We start from the raw sequence: 20,281 nt of genomic DNA on the forward strand, positions 1-20,281 counted from the left end.
AAACATCAGCGCGTCCGCCGGCCGGGTGTAGTGGAGAGCCTCGTTCCCTCAAGCGTATGTGCGTGCGTCCGAGCTCCGCCCTACGCGTTTCGTCCCGGGGCGTGACTCATCAGGGGCTGGATGCACGCCCATCCACCTCGCACATTTATCCCACAGGCCGCCTATCATTGAGCGGCCTCCGCTCATACATATTCATCCCTCAAACCGCCTATCGTATGACAGCTTGCGGTTAACACATCCTCATACATATTCGTCATCTCCCACCCCTCATGCATATTCGTCATCACCCCATTCCGTAATATCTAGGTTTATCTGAATGCTGGATATCCACCACTGGCGGAATCCGTAACTGACTTAATACATGCTTATACTCCCCCAGCAAGCTAATCCGGATTCCGTAAATAGCTCAATGTGTGTATATACTCCCCCGGCGTACTGATCCGGATTCCGTAAATAGCTCAGTACACACATATATACCCCCAGCACACGGACTCCGTAAGTCAAATGTCACCCCCCGACACCGGAATTCCGTGCTATACACATCAGTGAAAACCTGACTATGTCATGGTCACTGTGGGCACATCTCTATACCCTAGCCCATAAAGGGAGAAACACATATACTAATAATACATTAGAAGCCTTGATAAGATGGTTTAAACTGAATTGTAACGTTAAAATCTCACCCTCTCAATCATTATTAATAAAACAGTTAATATCTATTTCAATGTTAAGGCCCTCAGGGGCAAGTGAACGTAGTGTGTAGATCCATTTAGTTTCCATTTTACTTAACTCCCGCAATCGGTTGGATCCCCTCCACGATGGCGTCAATTTGTCAATAGGGAGGTCTTTCCCAATGACGGGGAGGAGGGAGAGGAAAACGACAGAGAGCTTTTTGAATACCTAGAAAAATGTGGCCAGGGTCTGATTAAACTTTTGATCAAAAGGAAAAATGGCCGTTTGGATAGAATAGGCAAAGAGGTGGACTGTATGAAGTCTAAATTAGATGTAGTGAAAGATTCAGAGGAATACAAAGTCAAATCAGAGCAGGTACAGACAGCTCTTAAGAAACTGGAGAGGGAAACGGTGAGTGATAAACAAAAACAATACATACGGGATGTAGATGCCTATTCCAATCAATCTGCATATAGATGGCAAAAGAGGAAGGTACAAAAACCCCCAGAACAACCTATAGTAGTGGATGGTGCCCCGGGTCACCCAGAGGCCCCACCACAGGATACCAGTATATGGAGGGGGAATGGGAAGAGGAGGGGGGAGGGGTAGACCTATTTACAATGGACAAAGGCGTCCACCGCTACAGGTTAGGCAGCAGCCATATGTCCCTAGATTTCAGAATAGAGGGAGACCGGAAGGTGCATATGGAGGGTACACACCCCCTAGGTACGCTTACCAGGGATCAGATTACCATGTGCCAGTAGCTAATAGATACCACCCATTGCAACAGATACAAGAAACATGGGGGGGTAATTTTTTTGGGGAGGGGCTACCCTCGCAACTGCCCAGAGAGGGAAACTCCTTATGCCCAGTCCCCATAGACCCCGGGAAAAGCTACAAAACGCAGAGCAGACGGGGATGCAGAGCAGGAAGGAGAATACAAAAGGCTAAGGAATTGGTAGGTGAGGGGATTTTCAATTTAAGTAGTGTCCAGTTAGGCAAAGCAGAACTTAGGACTCTGGATAAGGGTCTGAAATTTGCCCCACCTAAAAATATTAACAAATTTGGCGCATATGTGGATGCGCACAAGTTTATTAGAAAAATCAACCTTAGAAGGTATTTTTTGGACAAGGAAGGCCCCACCTCTAGAGCCAATTCCACTACCTGTGACATCTTCAAGCATACCAAATTTAAAAATAATTCTACGTTTAATCCCCATTCCCCAGCAGAATCAGAGCCATAACCCGATAGAGGTTTTCAAAAAGCTCATATTGGGGGATATTGATAAGATCAAACCAAAAAGGTTACCAAATTACACCAAAGATATGCAAAAGTTACTGAGGGAGAATGATTTGGTTATTCGCCCTGCTGACAAAGGGGGGGGGGGGGGGGGGGGTTGTGGTATTAGATAAAGCAAAATACTTTAATGAACTAGACAGGATCGTGTATGATGCTGATACCTACCAGGAACTAAATGGTAACCCAGTGGGGAAATTTAAAGCAGAACTGATAACGATCCTGAAAAGGGGGCTTACGATGGGTATCTTAACGGACCACGAATACTCTTACTTATTACCATCAGCCCCTAAAACTCCAGTTGTGTACCAGACCCCAAAGGTTCACAAGGACCCAATCAATCCACCGGGTAGGCCCATCATGAGTGGTGTGGGATCACTTACGCATAGGGTGGGGGAATATTTGGATGTTTTTTTGCAACCTCTTGTGAAAAAATTGCCGTATGTATTATTCGACACGAAACACACTCTGCAAACTCTAAGGGATGTGGTTTTGACATCTGATGCTGTCTTAGGTACAGCGGACGTGAGTTCGCTGTACACAAATATACCACATGAGGGGGGGATGGAAGCAGCCAGATATTATTTGGAGCTGGATGAGGAGATAGATTATGATCAGGTCACCTTCCTGCTCGATCTTTTGGAATTTGCCCTTTCCAGAAATTATTTTTGGTACAAGGGTAAATATTTTTTGCCACGTTCAGGATGTGCAATGGGGGCGTCGTTCGCACCATCCCTAGCGAATTTATATATGGCCAGGTGGGAGGAGAGGGCCATTAAGGAGGGGGGGTCATAGCATCCTACTATGGAGAAGGTACATAGATGACCTCCTGATCATCTGGAGGGGCAATGAGGATACGTTTAAAACGTATATATCACACATTAATAAACTTACGGCCAATATTGACCTAACGTTAGAATGTGATACTAAGAGTATACACTTTTTAGATCTAGAAATCATACGAGAGGGAAATGGTCTCAAAACTAAGTGTTTCTTTAAACCCACGGACCGAAATGGGTTTATCCCAACCAGCAGTTGTCATCATCCAGCATGGATTAGGGCAGTGCCAAAGGGGCAACTTATCAGGATACGTAGAAACTGTACAGAAATAGCAGACTATGAAAGTCAGGCTAGTATTATTAAAAACAGGTTCCTCCAAAAAGGGTATAGGGTGGAGGAGATAAACAGAACGGTGGATTATGTGAGGAATATGGACAGAGAGAGATTACTGATGAATAGAACAGATGCTGAGGCAATAAACAATACAAATAGTAATACAGCCTTTATTTCTGACTTCTCAGTCCAATATAAACAGGTGGAAAAGGCAATATTGAAACACTGGCCGGTTCTTTTAACAGACCCGGCCCTAAAAAGAGGCTTACCAGAACGGCCGCAGTTTATATATCGTAGAGCCCCCAATCTGCGAGACCACCTGGTGCCAAGCTGTGTGGACCCGCCGGTCACACAAAGGCTAATAGGGTGGCAAAGACCAGGATTCTTCCCATGTGGAGCATGCAGAGGGTGTGAATTTAAGGTTGCTAGAAAAACATCCAAGTTTATTTCCTATACCAACAAAAAGAAGTATGACATTAGATCTTTTATGACATGTAAATCTCACCATGTAGTGTACTTGATTTGGTGTAGTTGTGGGTTCCAATACGTGGGACGCACCACGAGACTTCTACATAAACGCATTTCTGAGCATATATATAAAATCCGTAAAGGTCATGAGGACCATAGTGTGTCTGCCCATTTTAAGCAGGAGCATGGTTGTGACCCCTCCATGATGCAGTATTGCGCTATTGACAAACTGACGCCATCGTGGAGGGGATCCAACCGATTGCGGGAGTTAAGTAAAATGGAAACTAAATGGATCTACACACTACGTTCACTTGCCCCAAAGGCCTTAACATTGAAATAGATATTAACTGTTTTATTAATAATGATTGAGAGGGTGAGATTTTAACTTTACAATTCAGTTTAAACCATCTTATCAAGGCTTCTAATGTATTATTAGTATATGTGTTTCTCCCTTTATGGGCTAGGGTATAGAGATGTGCCCACAGTGACCATGACATAGTCAGGTTTTCACTGATGTGTATAGCACGGAATTCCGGTGTCGGGGGGTGACATTTGACTTACGGAGTCCGTGTGCTGGGGGTATATATGTGTGTACTGAGCTATTTACGGAATCCGGATCAGTACGCCGGGGGAGAATATACACGCATTGAGCTATTTACGGAATCCGGATTAGCTTGCTGGGGGAGTATAAGCATGTATTAAGTCAATTACGGATTCCGCCAGTGGTGGATATCCAGCATTCAGATAAACCTAGATATTACGGAATGGGGTGATGACGAATATGCATGAGGGGTGGGAGATGACGAATATGTATGAGGATGTGTTAACCGCAAGCTGTCATACGATAGGCGGTTTGAGGGATGAATATGTATGAGCGGAGGCCGCTCAATGATAGGCGGCCTGTGGGATAAATGTGCGAGGTGGATGGGCGTGCGTCCAGCCCCTGATGAGTCACGCCCCGTGACGAAACGCGTAGGGCGGAGCTTGGACGCACGCACATACGCTTGAGGGAACGAGGCTCTCCACTACACCCGGCCGGCGGACGCGCTGATGTTTGCGGTGCAGTATTTTATGTGATACGCTGATTTTAAAGAATGCACATTGTAAGCAGTACTGTGTAGCAGGGTTTATATTTTTAATAAACAGGATTACGCTATGTTATTTTTACAATGGCTCTAGAATCTATGTTTCCTCATGATTGATGGCAATGGCTGCCGGTGACCACGCTTTATAGCAAGAAAACTGAGGGTGAGCAGCTAATTCATAGGGAGAGTTGGTGGCAGTGTTGGCACGTTTGGGACTTTTTCACGGCTCTTGGTAGTGTGTGACATCTCACGGAGGGTGATACAGTTCCTACGTTACACCCTATGTCCCCCTTTCTGTTTCTTCTCTCCCCTACATGTGATCGGTGAAATATACAAGCGCAGCAGTACTGGATTTATTTGAACTGGAAACGCCTGTGCAAAGGACACTGCCTGCGGCCTGGACTTGAGTACTTTTTTTAAGCACTTTGCGCAGCATTAACCCTGAATTTAAACGATAAGTATAGTTTTAAAATAGACAGGAGATGAAAACAAAAAAGATTCAGTATTCAAAAATACAGCTGACCCTTAGAGATGGCCCGAATGGTTCCCCGGCGCACTTATTCGCACGAACATCGGGGGTTCGACCCACCCCCTATACTACATCATTGGGCTGAACTTTGACCCTCTACATCACAGTCAGCAGACACATGGCAGCCAATCGGGCTGCACTCCCTCCTGGAGCCCCTACCCTTATAAAAGGCAGCAGCGTCGGCCATGTTCTCACTCTGTGTGCTGCTGTATTAGTGAGAGAAGGGAGAGACTAGAGATGAGCGTAATGACGTAATTACGTTTTCGCAAAATTTCGCGTAATTAGTGTAATTACGATTATGGCCGTAAGTACATAATCGTAATGAAGAAGGATTTCGCGAAATTTTCGCATAAGCGTAATTTTCGCATTACAGTGGGTATTACAAAATAAATGCGTATGGCCATGCTCCCAAGCGGAAAAGTTGACGCATGGATCAATGTTAGGTAGCCGCCGACTTTAAGGGTTAATAGCAAAGCCCCCTTAAATGCTAAGAGCCTCAAATTTGGAGAATATAGTAAGGAGATCAGGAGGAATAAGAGGAATTTTTTTTTTTCAAAAAGACCTTATAGTTTTTGAGAAAATCGATGTTAAAGTTTCAAAGTAAAAATGTATACATTTAAAAACCCGCCGACTTTAACGGTTAATAGCAAAGCCTGCTTAAAGTTTAGGAACACCAAATTCCTAGGGTATATTAAGGGGATCAGTGGGAATAAGAGAAAAATTTTTTTTTCAAAAAGACCTTATAGTTTTTGAGAAAATGGATTTTTAAGTTTCAAGGGCAAAAATGTCTTTTAAATGCGGAAAATGTCAGTTTTTTTTGCACAGGTAACAATAGTGTATTATTTTCATAGATTCCCCCAAGTGGGAAGAGTTTTACTTACTTCGTTCTGAGTGTGGGAAATATAAAAAAAAAAACACGACGTGGGGTCCCCCCTCCCAGACCTCTTTAACCCCTTGTCCCCCATGCAGGCTGGGATAGCCAGAATGCGAAGCACCGGCCGCGTGGGGCTCCGCACCCTGACTATACCAGCCCGCATGGTCCATGGATTGGGGGGTCTCGGAAGGGGAGGGGCAGCCAAGCTTTCCCCTTCCCCTCCGAGCCCTTGTCCAATCCAAGGACAAGGGGCTCTTCTCCACCTCCGATGGGCGGTGGAGGTGGAGGCCGCGATTTCCTGGGGGGGGGGGGGGGGGGGGGGGGTTCATGGTGGAATCTGGGAGCCCCCTTTAAAAAGGGGTCCCCCAGATGTCCACCCCCCCTCCCAGGAGAAATGAGTATAGAGGTACTTGTACCCCTTACCCATTTCCTTTAAGAGTTAAAAGTAAATAAACACACAAACACTTAGAAAAAGTATTTTAATTGAACAAAAAACATAACCACGAAGAAAGTCCTTTAATATTCTTAATTCACCATTAATACTTACCTGTCCCTTTAAATAAATGATCCCTCGCAATAGCCTCGGAAATGTTCTATCAGTTACAATGTAACAAAGTTATTACAATGTAACAACTTTGTTACATTGTAACTACGCCGCACCCGACGTCACTCGCCGCTCAGCCGCCACAGCAATTACGCGTCCGTGCAGGACGCTAAGTCCCTGCAGCACCCGCTGTCCACCCCGCCCACATCTGTCACCCACATGTCACCCACATGTGGGTGACATGTGGGAGAGGGGGGAGGGCAGCGGAGCCGGCAGGGACTTAGCGTCCTGCACGGACCCGACAGAGCTCTGAGCTATATAGCTCAGAGCTCTCTAAGCATCTTTGTATTTGGGCTCCAAGGAGCCCCATTGGTCCTTAGCAGACCAATGGGGTTCCTTCAAATCAGAAGGAACCCCATTGGTCTGCTAAGGACCAATGGGGCTCCTTGGAGCCCAAATTCAAAGATGCTTAGAGAGCTCTGAGCTATATAGCTCAGAGCTCTGTCGGGTCCGTGCAGCACGGACGCGTATGCGGCGGCTGAGCGGCGAGTGACGTCGGGTGCGGCGTAGTTACAATGTAACAAAGTTGTTACATTGTAATAACTTTGTTACATTGTAACTGATAGAACATTTCCGAGGCTATTGCGAGGGATCATTTATTTAAAGGGACAGGTAAGTATTAATGGTTAATTAAGAATATTAAAGGACTTTCTTCGTGGTTATGTTTTTTGTTCAATTAAAATACTTTTTCTAAGTGTTTGTGTGTTTATTTACTTTTAACTCTTAAAGGAAATGGGTAAGGGGTACAAGTACCTCTATACTCATTTCTCCTGGGAGGGGGGGTGGGCATCTGGGGGACCCTTTTTAAAGGGGACTCCCAGATTCCACCATGAACCCCCCCCCCCCCCCAGGAAATCGCGGCCTCCACCTCCACCGCCCATCGGAGGTGGAGAAGAGCCCCTTGTCCTTGGATTGGACAAGGGCTCGGAGGGGGAGGGGAAATCTTGGCTGCCCCTCCCCTTCCGAGACCCCCCAATCCATGGACCATGCGGGCTGGTATAGTCAGGGTGCGGAGCCCCACGCGGCCGGTGCTCCGCATTCTGGCTATCCCAGCCTGCATGGGGGACAAGGGGTTAAAGAGGTCTGGGAGGGGGGACCCCACGTCGTTTTTTTTTATATTTCCCACACTCAGAACGAAGTAAGTAAAACTCTTCCCACTTGGAGGAATCTATGAAAATAATACACTATTGTTACCTGTGCAAAAAAACCTGACATTTTCCGCATTTAAAAGACATTTTTGCCCTTGAAACTTAAAAATCGATTTTCTCAAAAACTATAAGGTCTTTTTGAAAAAAATTTTTTTCCTCTTATTCCCACTGATCCCCTTAATATACCCTAGGAATTTGGTGTTCCTAAACTTTAAGCAGGCTTTGCTATTAACTGTTAAAGTCGGCGGGTTTTTAAATGTATACATTTTTACTTTGAAACTTTAACATCGATTTTCTCAAAAACTATAAGGTCTTTTTGAAAAAATTGTTTTTCCTCTTATTCCTCCTGATCTCCTTAATATATTCTCCAAATTTGAGGCTCTTAGCATTTAAGGGGGCTTTGCTATTAACCCTTAAAGTCGGCGGCTTTTTAATATTATACGGAGCGTTACGGTTTAACGCGAAATTACGGTAGCGTTTAATGTGAAATTACGGCATGAACGAAACGCGAAATTACGCGTTGAAAATTACGCTTACGGTATTTTCAATAACGATTTTAATGGCAATTACGCTACCGTAATTTCGGCTCGTAATCGCAAATTTCGCATGCGTAATTATAGTAATGCGAAATTACGAAAATTTCGGCTCAACTCTAGGAGAGACATTGGAGAGATAGGGAAAGCAATAGTTAGGAGGTCTGTTAGCTTGCTCCTTGCTGATAGTTGTTGCTGGAAAGCACCACCAAAACAGCTCTTTTGACAGCTGATGTTCTTGTGATGTGTTTTTTTTTTGTTTATGGACCACTGACACTTGAATATACAGCCCTGTCTGTTGCAGCTGGTTCACATTCACTTTTGTGACCTATAGGTCATGACGCTGCACGGAGAGACTGTGTGCAGGGAGGCGGGGCCAGGGATGAGAGAGCTGCCCAATGGCAGCTCTGGAGACCCTGCAGGAACACCCCTGGTGGGTGTTTTGAACAGGGAATCCGCCTCCCTGTGTTTACCATTGAGATGGCGACAAATAAAGTCGCTAATATTGGGGAGGGGGGGGGGGGGGGGGGGAGTCTATAGGACGGCGGTGGGGGGCAGAGAGCAGCAGTTGGGGGACACAGAGGCATGTTATTAGACAGAGAACATGCCTCTGTGTCCCATCTGCCCCCCCCCCCCCCCCCAAAGAACCGCCTCGGGTTCTCTTTGAAGAGAAACTCCGACCAAAAATTGAACTATATCCCAATCAGTAGCTGATACCCCCTTTTACATGAGAAATCTATTCCTTTCCACAAACAGACCATCAGGGGGCGCTGTATGACTGATATTGTGGTGAAACCCCTCCCACAAGTAACCCCTCCCACAAGAAAAGTTTGAACTTTTGTCAGTTTCCTGTCTGTGAACCTCATTGCATTGTGGGAAATAGCTGTTTACAGCTGTTTACAACTGCCAAAAACCTTGCAGCAGCTACATCACCTGCCAACAGTAAAATGTTCACTGGAGTTCCTCTTTAAGTCTTCATCTCCACTGGACTGGGGTCGCGGTAGCCCCTAATTTAGGCAACAAGCAGGTGCCTTATTAAATTAGAAGGTGAGGCAGAGTGGATGGTTCTGGATACTGACATTTACAAAATACTCTGAGTCACTTACGGTGCTGATGGACGTGCCAAGTCTAGGTGAGCAGACAGTGCCAACAAAAGCCATTCCAATCACTCCTCCAGGGAAAGCGCCATGCCCTCTAAAAAACAGCAAGAAATAATCATATACCGGTATATTGCCACTTGTCCCTTTGAAGGAGACCTAAACTCACATTATCCTGTTTTTTCTTAAAGGATACACGAGCTGACATGTGACAGGATGAGATGGACATGTGTATGTACAGTTCCTAGCACACACATAACTATGCTGTGTTCCTTTTTTTTTTCTTTCTCTGCCCGAAAGAGTTAAAAATCAGGTATGCGAGTGACAGTTTCTGTCCGGGTCGGGTCCTGGTCAGACTACAGTGTAACCCTCACTGATAAGGAACTAAAGGTGTAGAGGTACTGCTTCTGCTTCCCATGCATGACACTGTGGGTTCGATTCCCAGGCCAACTTAAAGACTGTAAACTTAAAAAGTAGATTGAAAAATTAAATAAAACTGAGGGATACCTAAAAAAAAAAAAAAAGTCCTGTTTAGGAGAAGAAAAGATAAACTGTTTATTTCATCAGTTTATTTTCACCTCCTGTTTTCTTTAAAGAGAACCCGAGGTCGATCTTCGGGGGGCAAATGGGATGCAGAGCCATGCTCTCTGCCTAATGACATGGCTCTGTATCCCCCAACCGCTGCTCTCTGCCCCCCCCCCCCCCACTGCCGCGCTATAGCCCTCAAGTTTAGCAACAAGATTTGCAGCTAACTCAGAGTTAAACACAGGGGAGAGGAATTCCCTGTTTAAAATGCCTGCCAGGGGCGTTCCTGCAGGGTTTCCTGAGCTGCCATTGGCAGATCTCTCCCCTGGCCGCGCCCCCTGCCGCTCCCCCGCCTCCCTGCAGCTGTGAGAGACACACAGTCTCTCAGCGCAATTACGTGACCCAGAGGTCACAAAAGTAAAAGCGGGCTACTGCAGCCAATGGAAACAGCGGGGAGCTGCGCTTTTTGCGGCTACCTGATCCGACGACTAATCCCCGCGGATCAGGTAGCCTAGTTTTTTTTTTTTGCATTTTTGAGCCCACCTCGGGTTCTCTTTAAAGGGATACTGTAGGGGGGGGGTCGGGGGAAAATGAGTTGAAGTTACCCAGGGCTTCTAATGGTCCCCCGCAGACATCGTGTGTTGGCGCAGCCACTCACCGATGCTCCGGCCCCGCCTCCAGTTCACTTCTGGAATTTCAGACTTTAAAGTCTGAAAACCACTGCGCCTGCGTTGCCGTGTCCTCGCTTCCCCTGATGCCACCAGGAGCGCACGGCGCAGGCACAGTCCATACTGGGCTTGTGCTATACACTCCTGGTGCCATCAGTGGGAGTGGGGACACGGCAACGCAGGCACAGTGGTTTTCCGACTTTAAAGTCTGAAATTCCAGAAGTGAACTGGAGGCGGGGCCGGAGCATTGGGGAGTGGCTGCACGGGTACAGGATGTCTGCGGGGGACCATTAGAAGCCCCGGGTAACTTCAACTCATTTTCCCCTGACCCCCTACAGTGTCCCTTTAAGGGCCCGTTTCCACTACAGCGAATCTGCATGCATTTTCTGCATGCAGATTTGCATAACCCATTACAAATAATGGGACTGCTTCCACTTGTGCGGGATTCTGTGCGGTTTGTCGTTCAGAAAAAATCTGCACAGCAGAACCATCAGAATTCACCCGCCGCACACCTGCGCATGTTTCTTCGGTAATGTAACTAAATCAGAAAACTGCAAGCATTTTAGTCTTGCGGTTTTCATGGCGCTTCCGCGTGTGTTTTCACTTAAAAACCCATGTCAATGCTTGCTGGCATTGACATGGTTAAAATCGAGCAAGCGATTCCGCATAAAAATGGCAACGAAATCGCAATCGCATGCGGATTTGTTGCCGCGGTTTTCCTGTCGAAATCGCGCTGCACAAGTGGAAACGTACCCTAAGGCCCTTTTTTTTGATAGCTATGCTATGTAATATTTTCCAAAGATATGAGGGTGTGCTGATAAGTACCTGGCTTTACCCCCTTCCAGATGAAATGTGGTGGTCTATGACAGCTAAAAGCTGGAGACATACCACAGAGCGCTTTTCAGATCGTTTTCATAAAAAAAAAAAAAAAAAAAAAAAACAGCTCCCATTGACTTGCATTAAAATTGTGGTAAAATCATGACAAAATAGCCGCGATCCTGATAGCCACCGTGATTTAAATAAGTCAATGAGAACAGCTTTTTAAAAATAAAAACAATCCAAAAAGCGCTCTTTGTTGTGTTTACAGCCTATGGGGTTTGTTCACTAAAGTTAGCATTGCGTAACAGCGAGAGTTATCAGCTGTTATGCGCGCTATATTCATAATTCTGACTCTCCTTTCTGAGCAAAGCCAGTAACTTATCAGCATCCCCTCGTATTTTTAGCCACTTTTTGTAGAGCCGGATCATCCACAAGGAACCCTAAGCAACAACCTCGGGCTTGGAGAGAGTCTAGGGGCCTGGTGGATGCTAGTCCCAACCAGATCTTACTAAAAAAGCCAGGAGACCATCAATGGTGGCCTCATTTCATCTTAATCCATTTCTGCTCCTACGTAACCAGTGCATGACTCTTTAACCACCCTGGCGTTCTATTAAGATCGCCAGGGTGGATGCGCAGCAGTATTTTTTTTTCCCCCTATCATGTAGCTAGCCTAGCTCTAGCTACATGATGCCCCCCTCCCTGCGCTATCCCTCCCACCCCTCCGATCGCCGCCGGCGCATTCGCCCATAAGGAAATCCCGTCCTGAACGGGATTCCCTTTAGGGCTTCCCCCGTCGCCATGGCGACGATCGTGATGACGTCATCGACGTTGTGACGTCATCCGGCGTTCCGATCCACCCCGCAGCGCTGCCTGGCACTGATTGGCCAGGCTGCACAGGGGTCTCGCCGGGGGGGGGGGGGGAGGGGGAGGCGGTTACGTGGCGGATAGCGGCAGCGATCGGGATCAACAAGCAAAGTGCTTGCTGCGTGTTTGAAAAAAAAATTGTGAAAATCGGCCCAGCGGGGGCCTAAGCGGCGCCCTCCGGCGGTAATGGACGAGCTGAGCTCGTCCATACCGCTAAGGAGGTTAAACAAGACATTTTGTAGTGGCGATTCAAATACAACTTTATTCAATAAAGATGCTGGCCGGGTTCACGTTCTTATAGCCAGGCCCAGTCTTCCTATGATGCCAAGTGAGGCAATTTCCTCAGGCGACAGAAGTCTGGGGGCAGCACCAAGCAGAAACAGGAAGTGAAGAGAGTTCCTGGCCAACCTATACTGGGGGCAACTGTACCTGGCCAACCTATACTGGGGGCATCTGTACCTAGCTACTAATACTGGGGGCACCTATACTTGGCTCCCTTTCCCATACTGAGGGTGTTTTTGGGGGCTCACTGCAGCTATACCGTGTAGTGCAAATTGTTGGGTGCTGTGGGATCATTCCAGTTCGGGAAGGGGGGGGGGGGGGTGCATCCTCACAAGTTTGCCTCAGGCAGCAAAACATCTAGAGCCGCACCTGCTTAAAGCTATAACTCAAGATCCAGAGCTGTGGCAAAGAGCCAACCAGAGCAGCTCAGTGAATTATAAAGCTCATACACACATATTAAGCGCGCAACCAACTCCACGACGTGACCAACTGCATGACCATGTGATTACACAACTTGCATTTTCCACGCACCAACCAACTAAACAAGCAACTCATTTGCATACTGCGCACGCAAGCGGAATGACGGACTGCACAACATGGGTGCATTCAGAACAATCCCATGTCATACGCACGTGGCCATCTGCACTATAGCAGCCCAACAGTCGTGTGAGTTGACCTGCCAGCTGCATTTGGATCAGGCAAACCGCTGTTATCAGTCGCTCGTCAAGTCGTTTGCCACACGTACACACGCCTGATTGTCGTCTAACAGACCAAATTCAGACGACAATTGGATGGAATTGTTGGATGTGTGTATGAGCCTATAGACATGTGACAGGTTGAATATACAGTGGGTTGCAAAAGTATTCGGCCCCCTTGAAGTTTTCCACATTTCGTCACATTACTGCCACAAACATGCATCAATGTTATTGGAATTCCACGTGAAAGACCAATACAAAGTGGTGTACACGTGAGAAGTGGAACGAAAATCATATGATTCCAAACATTTTTTACAAATCAATAACTGCAAAGTGGTAATTATTCGGCCCCCTGAGTCAATACTTTGTAGAACCACCTTTTGCTGCAATTACAGCTGCCAGTCTTTTAGGGTATGTCTCTACCAGCTTTGCACATCTAGAGACTGAAATCCTTGCCCATTCTTCTTTGCAAAACAGCTCCAGGTCAGTCAGATTAGATGGACAGCGTTTGTGAACAGCAGTTTTCAGATCTTGCCACAGATTCTCGATTGGATTTAGATCTAGACTTTGACTGGGCCATTCTAACACATAGATATGTTTTGTTTTAAACCATTCCATTGTTGCCCTGGCTTTATGTTTAGGGTCGTTGTCCTGCTGGAAGGTGAACCTCCGCCCCAGTCTCAAGTCTTTTGCAGACTCCAAGAGGGTTTCTTCCAAGTTTGCCCTGTATTTGGCTCCATCCATCTTCCCATCAACTCTCACCAGCTTCCCTGTCCCTGCTGAAGAGATGCACGAGATCATGCTCGGGGGGAGCATGATGCTGCCACCACCATATTTGACAGTGGGAATGGTGTGTTCAGAGTGATGTGCAGTGTCAGTTTTCCGCCACACATAGCGTTTTGCATTTTGGCCAAAGAGTTCCATTTTGGTCTCATCTGACCAGAGCACCTTCTTCCACATGGTTGCTGTGTCCCCCACATGGCTTGTGGCAAACTGCAAACGGGACTTCTTATGCTTTCTGTTAACAATGCCTTTCTTCTTGCCACTCTTCCATAAAGGCCAACTTTGTACAGTGCATGACTAATAGTTGTCCTATGGACAGAGTCTCTCACCTGAGCTGTAGATCTCTGCAGCTTGTCCAGAGTCACCATGGGCCTCTTGACTGCATTTCTGATCAGCGCTCTCCTTGTTAGGCCTGTGAGTTTAGGTGGATGGCCTTGTCTTGGTAGGTTTACAGTTGTGCCATACGCCTTCCATTTCTGAATGATAGCTTGAACAGTGCTCCGTGGGATGTTCAAGGCTTTGGAAATCTTTTTGCAGCCTAAGCCTGCTTTAAATTTTTCAATAACTTGATCCCTGACCTGTCTTGTGTGTTCTTTGGACTTCACGGTGTTGTTGCTCCCAATATTCTCTTAGACAACCTCTGAGGCCCTCACAGAGGAGCTGTATTTGTACTGGCATTAGATTACACACAGGTGCACTCTATTTAGTCATTAGCAATCATCAGGCAATGTCTATAGGCAACTGACTGCACTCAGACCAAAGGGGGCCGAATAATTACGCACACCCCACTTTGCAGTTATTTATTTGTAAAAAATGTTTGGAATCATGTATGATTTTCGTTCCACTTCTCACATGTACACCACTTTGTATTGGTCTTTCACGTGGAATTCCAATAAAATTGATTCATGTTTGTGGCAGTAATGTGACAAAATGTGGAAAACTTCAAGGGGGCGAATACTTTTTCAACCGACTGTATCTATTAGTGTAATGCAGCCTTGTGAGTGTGCATTTATCCCTCTGTGCCTATATCTGTAAGCAAAAAGGAATAGTGGGTAGAAGAAAATAGTGAAGATGTTAAAATAATATATTAAGAAAATGAAAATACATCAAAGATAAACATATAAATATAAACAATACGAAAAAAAAACAAGTAATGAAAACAAACAAAAAAAAGTAGAAAAATTAAAATCACTCTCTAGAGTCTAGATAAATACATTTTAGCAGTGTAAATTAGGTACATTTAACAGTATTTATAGGGACTTCTTTTAAAAAGCTAGACTCCAAAATGCAGTCATCTATAGAAACATGTGGGCGCAATTGTCATTTATCTTAATATAGAAATCCGTTACCCTATTTAGCGGGCGGATGCAATTGAATTGAAATTTATCGTATTGTTAGCAGGGATCAGAATGTTAGGGTTAGGCACTACTAGGGGGGTCTTAGGGTTAGGCACCACCAGGGAGGTCTTAGGATTAGGCACCACCAGGGGGTCTTAGGGTTAGGCACCACCAGGGGGGCTCTTAGGGTTAGGCACCACCGGGGAGGTCTTAGGGTTAGGCACCACCGGGGGGTCTTAGGGTTAGGCACCACTAGGGGGGTCTTAGGGTTAGGCACCACAAAGGGGGTCTTGGGGTTAGGCACCACCAGGGGGGTCTTAGGGCTAGGCACCACCAGGGGGGGTCTTAGGGCTAGGCACCACCAGGGGGGGGTTCTGCGTGAGAGTAGGGAGTTGTTAGGTTATAATTAGGTTCAACATTATCGGTAAATTTACCAATAATGTACTACCCCAATAAAATTGTTATTTACCGTTTTTGTTATTTAACGTTGCGCTTAAATTGTTATTTACCAATGTTGCTAGTAATATCATTTAACGTTGCACCTAAATTAGCCTGGAACTTTTTCAAACGCATGCTGCCTACTTGGCCTTATTTGGGGAACAACATAATAAGTCCATATAATGCAATGTATGGACTTATCAGCTGACCGCCCTGATAAGCTGATCTTCCTCCTATTGGTATAAAGAGCTTGTCTTGCAGCGTGCGCGCTCGTAGCTCTCCATCAGTGTGAACTACTGGGTCCAGAAACCCCAGAGGCGGTTTCTGGACCCAGTAGTGCACACTGATGGAGAGCTACGCGCGCGCACGCTGCAAGACAATCACAGTAATGATAAATCAACATTCAAAAGAGACCTCAGGTAAAGCAGTAGTTGCCTTCCTCTGACTTGCTCCATTGAAAGGCTATAGATTTGGGCCTCAGAGCTAGAATGCATATGACTAGACATAGCTACAGCAGCATCCAATATAAACAATGGCATGCAGGCTATCTGAATCTGACTACGTTTCTGTTGTCCTGTTTCTGTGATCGGATATGTATGTCTGAAGTCCTAATGCATGGGATGATGAATGACTCACATGAGGAGGTGGTAGATGTCACCTCTCCTGAGATCCTTGGTGGCATCCCTCCAATCAGCGAACCTCCCCAGCACATCGCCAGCAGTCCCTGTGCTCACATCGATGGGGTTTTGTGGTGAGGTCCATGTAACCAGGTTAATGATAGCGACTCGGATGTTCAATGCCCGAAACATCTACGTGTGCAGAAAACAAAAGACTTAATGTGACACTGAAGCAAAATAAACTTATGATATAACCAATTGTATGTGTGGTACGGACAATGAATAAAACGTTAGTAGCAAAGAAACGAATCTCATGTTTTTATTTTCAGTTCTATAGCTTTTTTTAATAACATTGCATCATTCTATCATATTTGCTGTGTACAAAATAAAACTGTATTTAAAGTGGACCTGAACTCTTGCACAGGACAGAAGGAAAACAGAGAAATGCACCCTGTATGTATTCAGCCTGCTTTCACATTGGGACGTTACAGGCGCACATTAGAGCAGCCTGTAACGCAGCCCAACTCACAGTAATGATAAATCAATGGGCTATTCACAGTGCCCACGTTGCGTTACAGTGTAAGGCTGGACTTTCAATGAAAGTGCAGCATGCTGTGCGTTATAGGTGGTTTTAGCTGCGTTGGACTGTTTGCACATGCTCAGTAAGGGGAGAGTCCGCTATTGTTCCTAGCCACATGGCTAATTAATATTCACTGCACTGTAGTTTTGTCCAGATCATGAACAATCCGGATCTTTTTTGTGAGTCGAATCATCCGGATCATCACAATGAAGGATTCGGTTCACAGTGGATGTCTGGAAGAAACAGGATCTGCAGCTTCTGTGCACAAGCACAATCTTCCTGCTGCATCTCTCCCTTCCCCATTAGCACCCTCAATGTGCCCTAATTGTCCTGCACCTCTCACTCTGCTGCACCCCTGCTTCCTGCTTCCCTAGTAAAATGATTCAAAGATTCAGTACAAAGTTTCGGATCTTTTCAAAGATCCGATTCGAATCATCCGAATCATTGAAAAGATCCGGACTTCCCAGGATAGCACCAAGAGCCTCATAACGCTGCTCAATCTGACCTCCAACTTCAACACCACCATGCGTTGCGTTAGAGACACGTTATGCGACCTTAACGTCCCCTAAAACGCAACGTCTTGGTGTGAAAGAGGCCTAAAGAGAGTTTAGCCTGTTTAATTTCCCACCATTTGTGTCTAATTACATAGTTACATAGTTATTTTGGTTGAAAAAAGACATACGTCCATCGAGTTCAACCAGTACAAGTACAACTCCAGCCGTCCCCCACATACCCCTGTTGATCCAGAGGAAGGCGAAAAAACCCCCACAAGGAATGGTCCCATTAGCCCCAAAAGGGAAAAATTCCTTCCTGACTCCAGATGGCAATCAGATAAAAATCCCTGGATCAACATCATTAGGCATAACCTAGTAATTGTAGCCATGGATGTCTTTCAACGCAAGGAAAGCATCTAAGCCCCCTTTAAATGCAGGTATAGAGTTTGCCATAACGACTTCCTGTGGCAATGCATTCCACATCTTAATCACTGTAAGGTCCCTTTTCCACCTGCAGTCGCTAGCGTTCACGCTGAACGCTAGCGATTGCTGAATCGCAAAACCGGCGATTCCCCGACGTTTTGCGGCCGCGATTTTGCTATGCTATGCACTGCATAGCAAAATCGCGGCAAATATCGCTTCGCCGCGCGTTCGCGTTAAGGTAAAAAACGAATCGCGGTAGTGGAAATGACCTACCGCGATTAATATGTTAAAAAGCAAACCGTAGCGATTGTAAAATCGCTAGCGGTTTGCGACTTTGCGCTGGTGGAAAAGGGCCCTTACTGTAAAGAACCCTTTCCTAAATAAATGGCTAAAACGTTTTTCCTCCATGCGCACATCATGTCCTCTAGTCCTTTGAGAAGGCCTAGGGACAAAAAGCTCATCCGCCAAGCTATTATATTGCCCTCTGATGTATTTATACATGTTAATTAGATCTCCTCTAAGGCGTCTTTTCTCTAGACTAAATAAACCCAGTTTATCTAATCTTTCTTGGTAAGCGAGACCTTCCATCCCACGTATCAATTTTGTAGCTCGTCTCTGTACCTGCTCTAAAACTGCAATATCTTTTTTGTAATGTGGTGCCCAGAACTAAATTCCATATTCCAGATGTGGCCTTACTAGAGAGTTAAACAGGGGCAATATTATGCTAGCATCTCGAGTTTTTATTTCCCTTTTAATGCATCCCAAAATTTTGTTCGCTTTAGCTGCAGCGGCTTGGCATTGAGTACGATTATTTAACTTGTTGTCGAGAAGTACTTCTAAGTCCTTCTCCAAGTTTGATGTCCCCAACTGTATCCCATTTATTTTGTATGGTGCTAGACCATTGGTACGACCAAAATGCATGACTTTACATTTGTCAACATTGAATTTCATCTGCCATGTATGTGCCCATATAGCCATTCTATCCAGATCCTGTTGCAATATGACACTATCTTCCTGAGAGTTGATGATTCTGCACAATTTTGTATCATCTGCAAAAATAGCAACATTGCTCACTACTGCATCTACTAGGTCATTAATAAATACATTGAAGAGCACTGGACCCAGTACAGACCCCTGTGGGACCCCACTGCTAACAGTCTCCCATTTTGAGTACGATCCATTGACCACAACTCTTTGTTTTCTGCCCATTAGCCAGTTCCCTATCCATGCACACAAACTCTTCCCCAGTCCTTGCATCCTCAACTTTTGCACCAGACTTCTGTGGGGAACAGTGTCGAAGGCCTTTACGAAGTCCAAGTATATCACATCTACAGCATTCCCAATATCCATATAATCACAAGCTGTAATTTGATTTCTTCCCGGGTCATATGACTGCCTATGGCAAAGATGGCAGATAAGATTATTTGGAAAGCACAGGCTGTTAACAATATGTCTGCCTCCATGAATCAGGAAGTAGAAACAGTGCAGATTTATTTTAGGATTTGTATCAGCTGTAACATAGAATGCTTTTTTTCTTTAACCCATTCAGGTTCCGTGGTTTTCACGAGAGAAATGTTCACCTCCCATTCATTAGCCTATAACTTTATCACTACTTATCACAATGAACTGATCTATATCTTGTTTTTTCCGCCACCAATTAGGCTTTCTTTGGGGGGTACATTTTGCTAAGAGCCACTTTACTGTAAACGCATTTTAACAGGAAGAATAAGAAAAAAATGGAAAAATTCATTATTTCTCAGTTTTCAGCCATTATAGTTTTAAAATAATACATGCCTCCATAATTAAAACTCACGTATTGTATTTGCCCATATGTCCCGGTTATTACACCGTTAAAATTATGTCCCTATCACAATGTATGGCGACAATATTTTATTTGGAAATAAAGGTGCTTTTTTTCCATTTTGCATCTATCACTATTAACAAGTTTAAAATAAAAAAAAAATATAGAAATATTTCATCTTTACATTGATATTTAAAAAGTTTAGACCCTTAGGTAAATATTTACATGTTTTTTTTTTTTTATTGTAATGGTTTTTTTTATTTATAGTAAACATTTTATTTGGGTAGTTTTGGGAGGGTGGGGGGTAAACAATAGATTTATAATGTAAATGTGTGTTGATTTTAATTTATTTTCATTTTCAGGTGTAGTTTTACTTTTTGGCCACAAGATGGCGGCCATGAGTTTGTTTACATGACGTCACTCTAAGCGTAACACACGCTTAGAGTGGCGCATCAGGAAGGGAACGGCCAGAAAAGGCGCAGCTTCCGAGAGAAGCTGTCGCTTTTTCAGCGGGGGAGAGGAATCAGTAATCGGGC

General features: G+C 45.2%; 1 protein-coding gene across 2 annotated transcripts in view; it reads right to left on the minus strand.

The window, feature by feature from the left end:
* LOC137535685 (disintegrin and metalloproteinase domain-containing protein 9-like) overlaps positions 1–20,281 on the minus strand; it is a 166,056-nt gene that overhangs the window by 98,099 nt on the left and 47,676 nt on the right. For both annotated transcript variants that reach the window (XM_068257550.1, XM_068257549.1), the window contains exons 9-10: positions 16,467–16,639; positions 9,429–9,516 (exon numbers count right to left, since the gene is read on the minus strand). In XM_068257550.1, coding sequence (XP_068113651.1) covers positions 9,429–9,516; positions 16,467–16,639 — 261 coding nt within the window. The remainder of the gene's footprint in view (positions 1–9,428; positions 9,517–16,466; positions 16,640–20,281) is intronic.

This window comes from Hyperolius riggenbachi, chromosome 10 (assembly GCF_040937935.1).
Source record: "Hyperolius riggenbachi isolate aHypRig1 chromosome 10, aHypRig1.pri, whole genome shotgun sequence".
Classification (NCBI taxonomy): Eukaryota; Metazoa; Chordata; class Amphibia; order Anura; family Hyperoliidae; genus Hyperolius; species Hyperolius riggenbachi.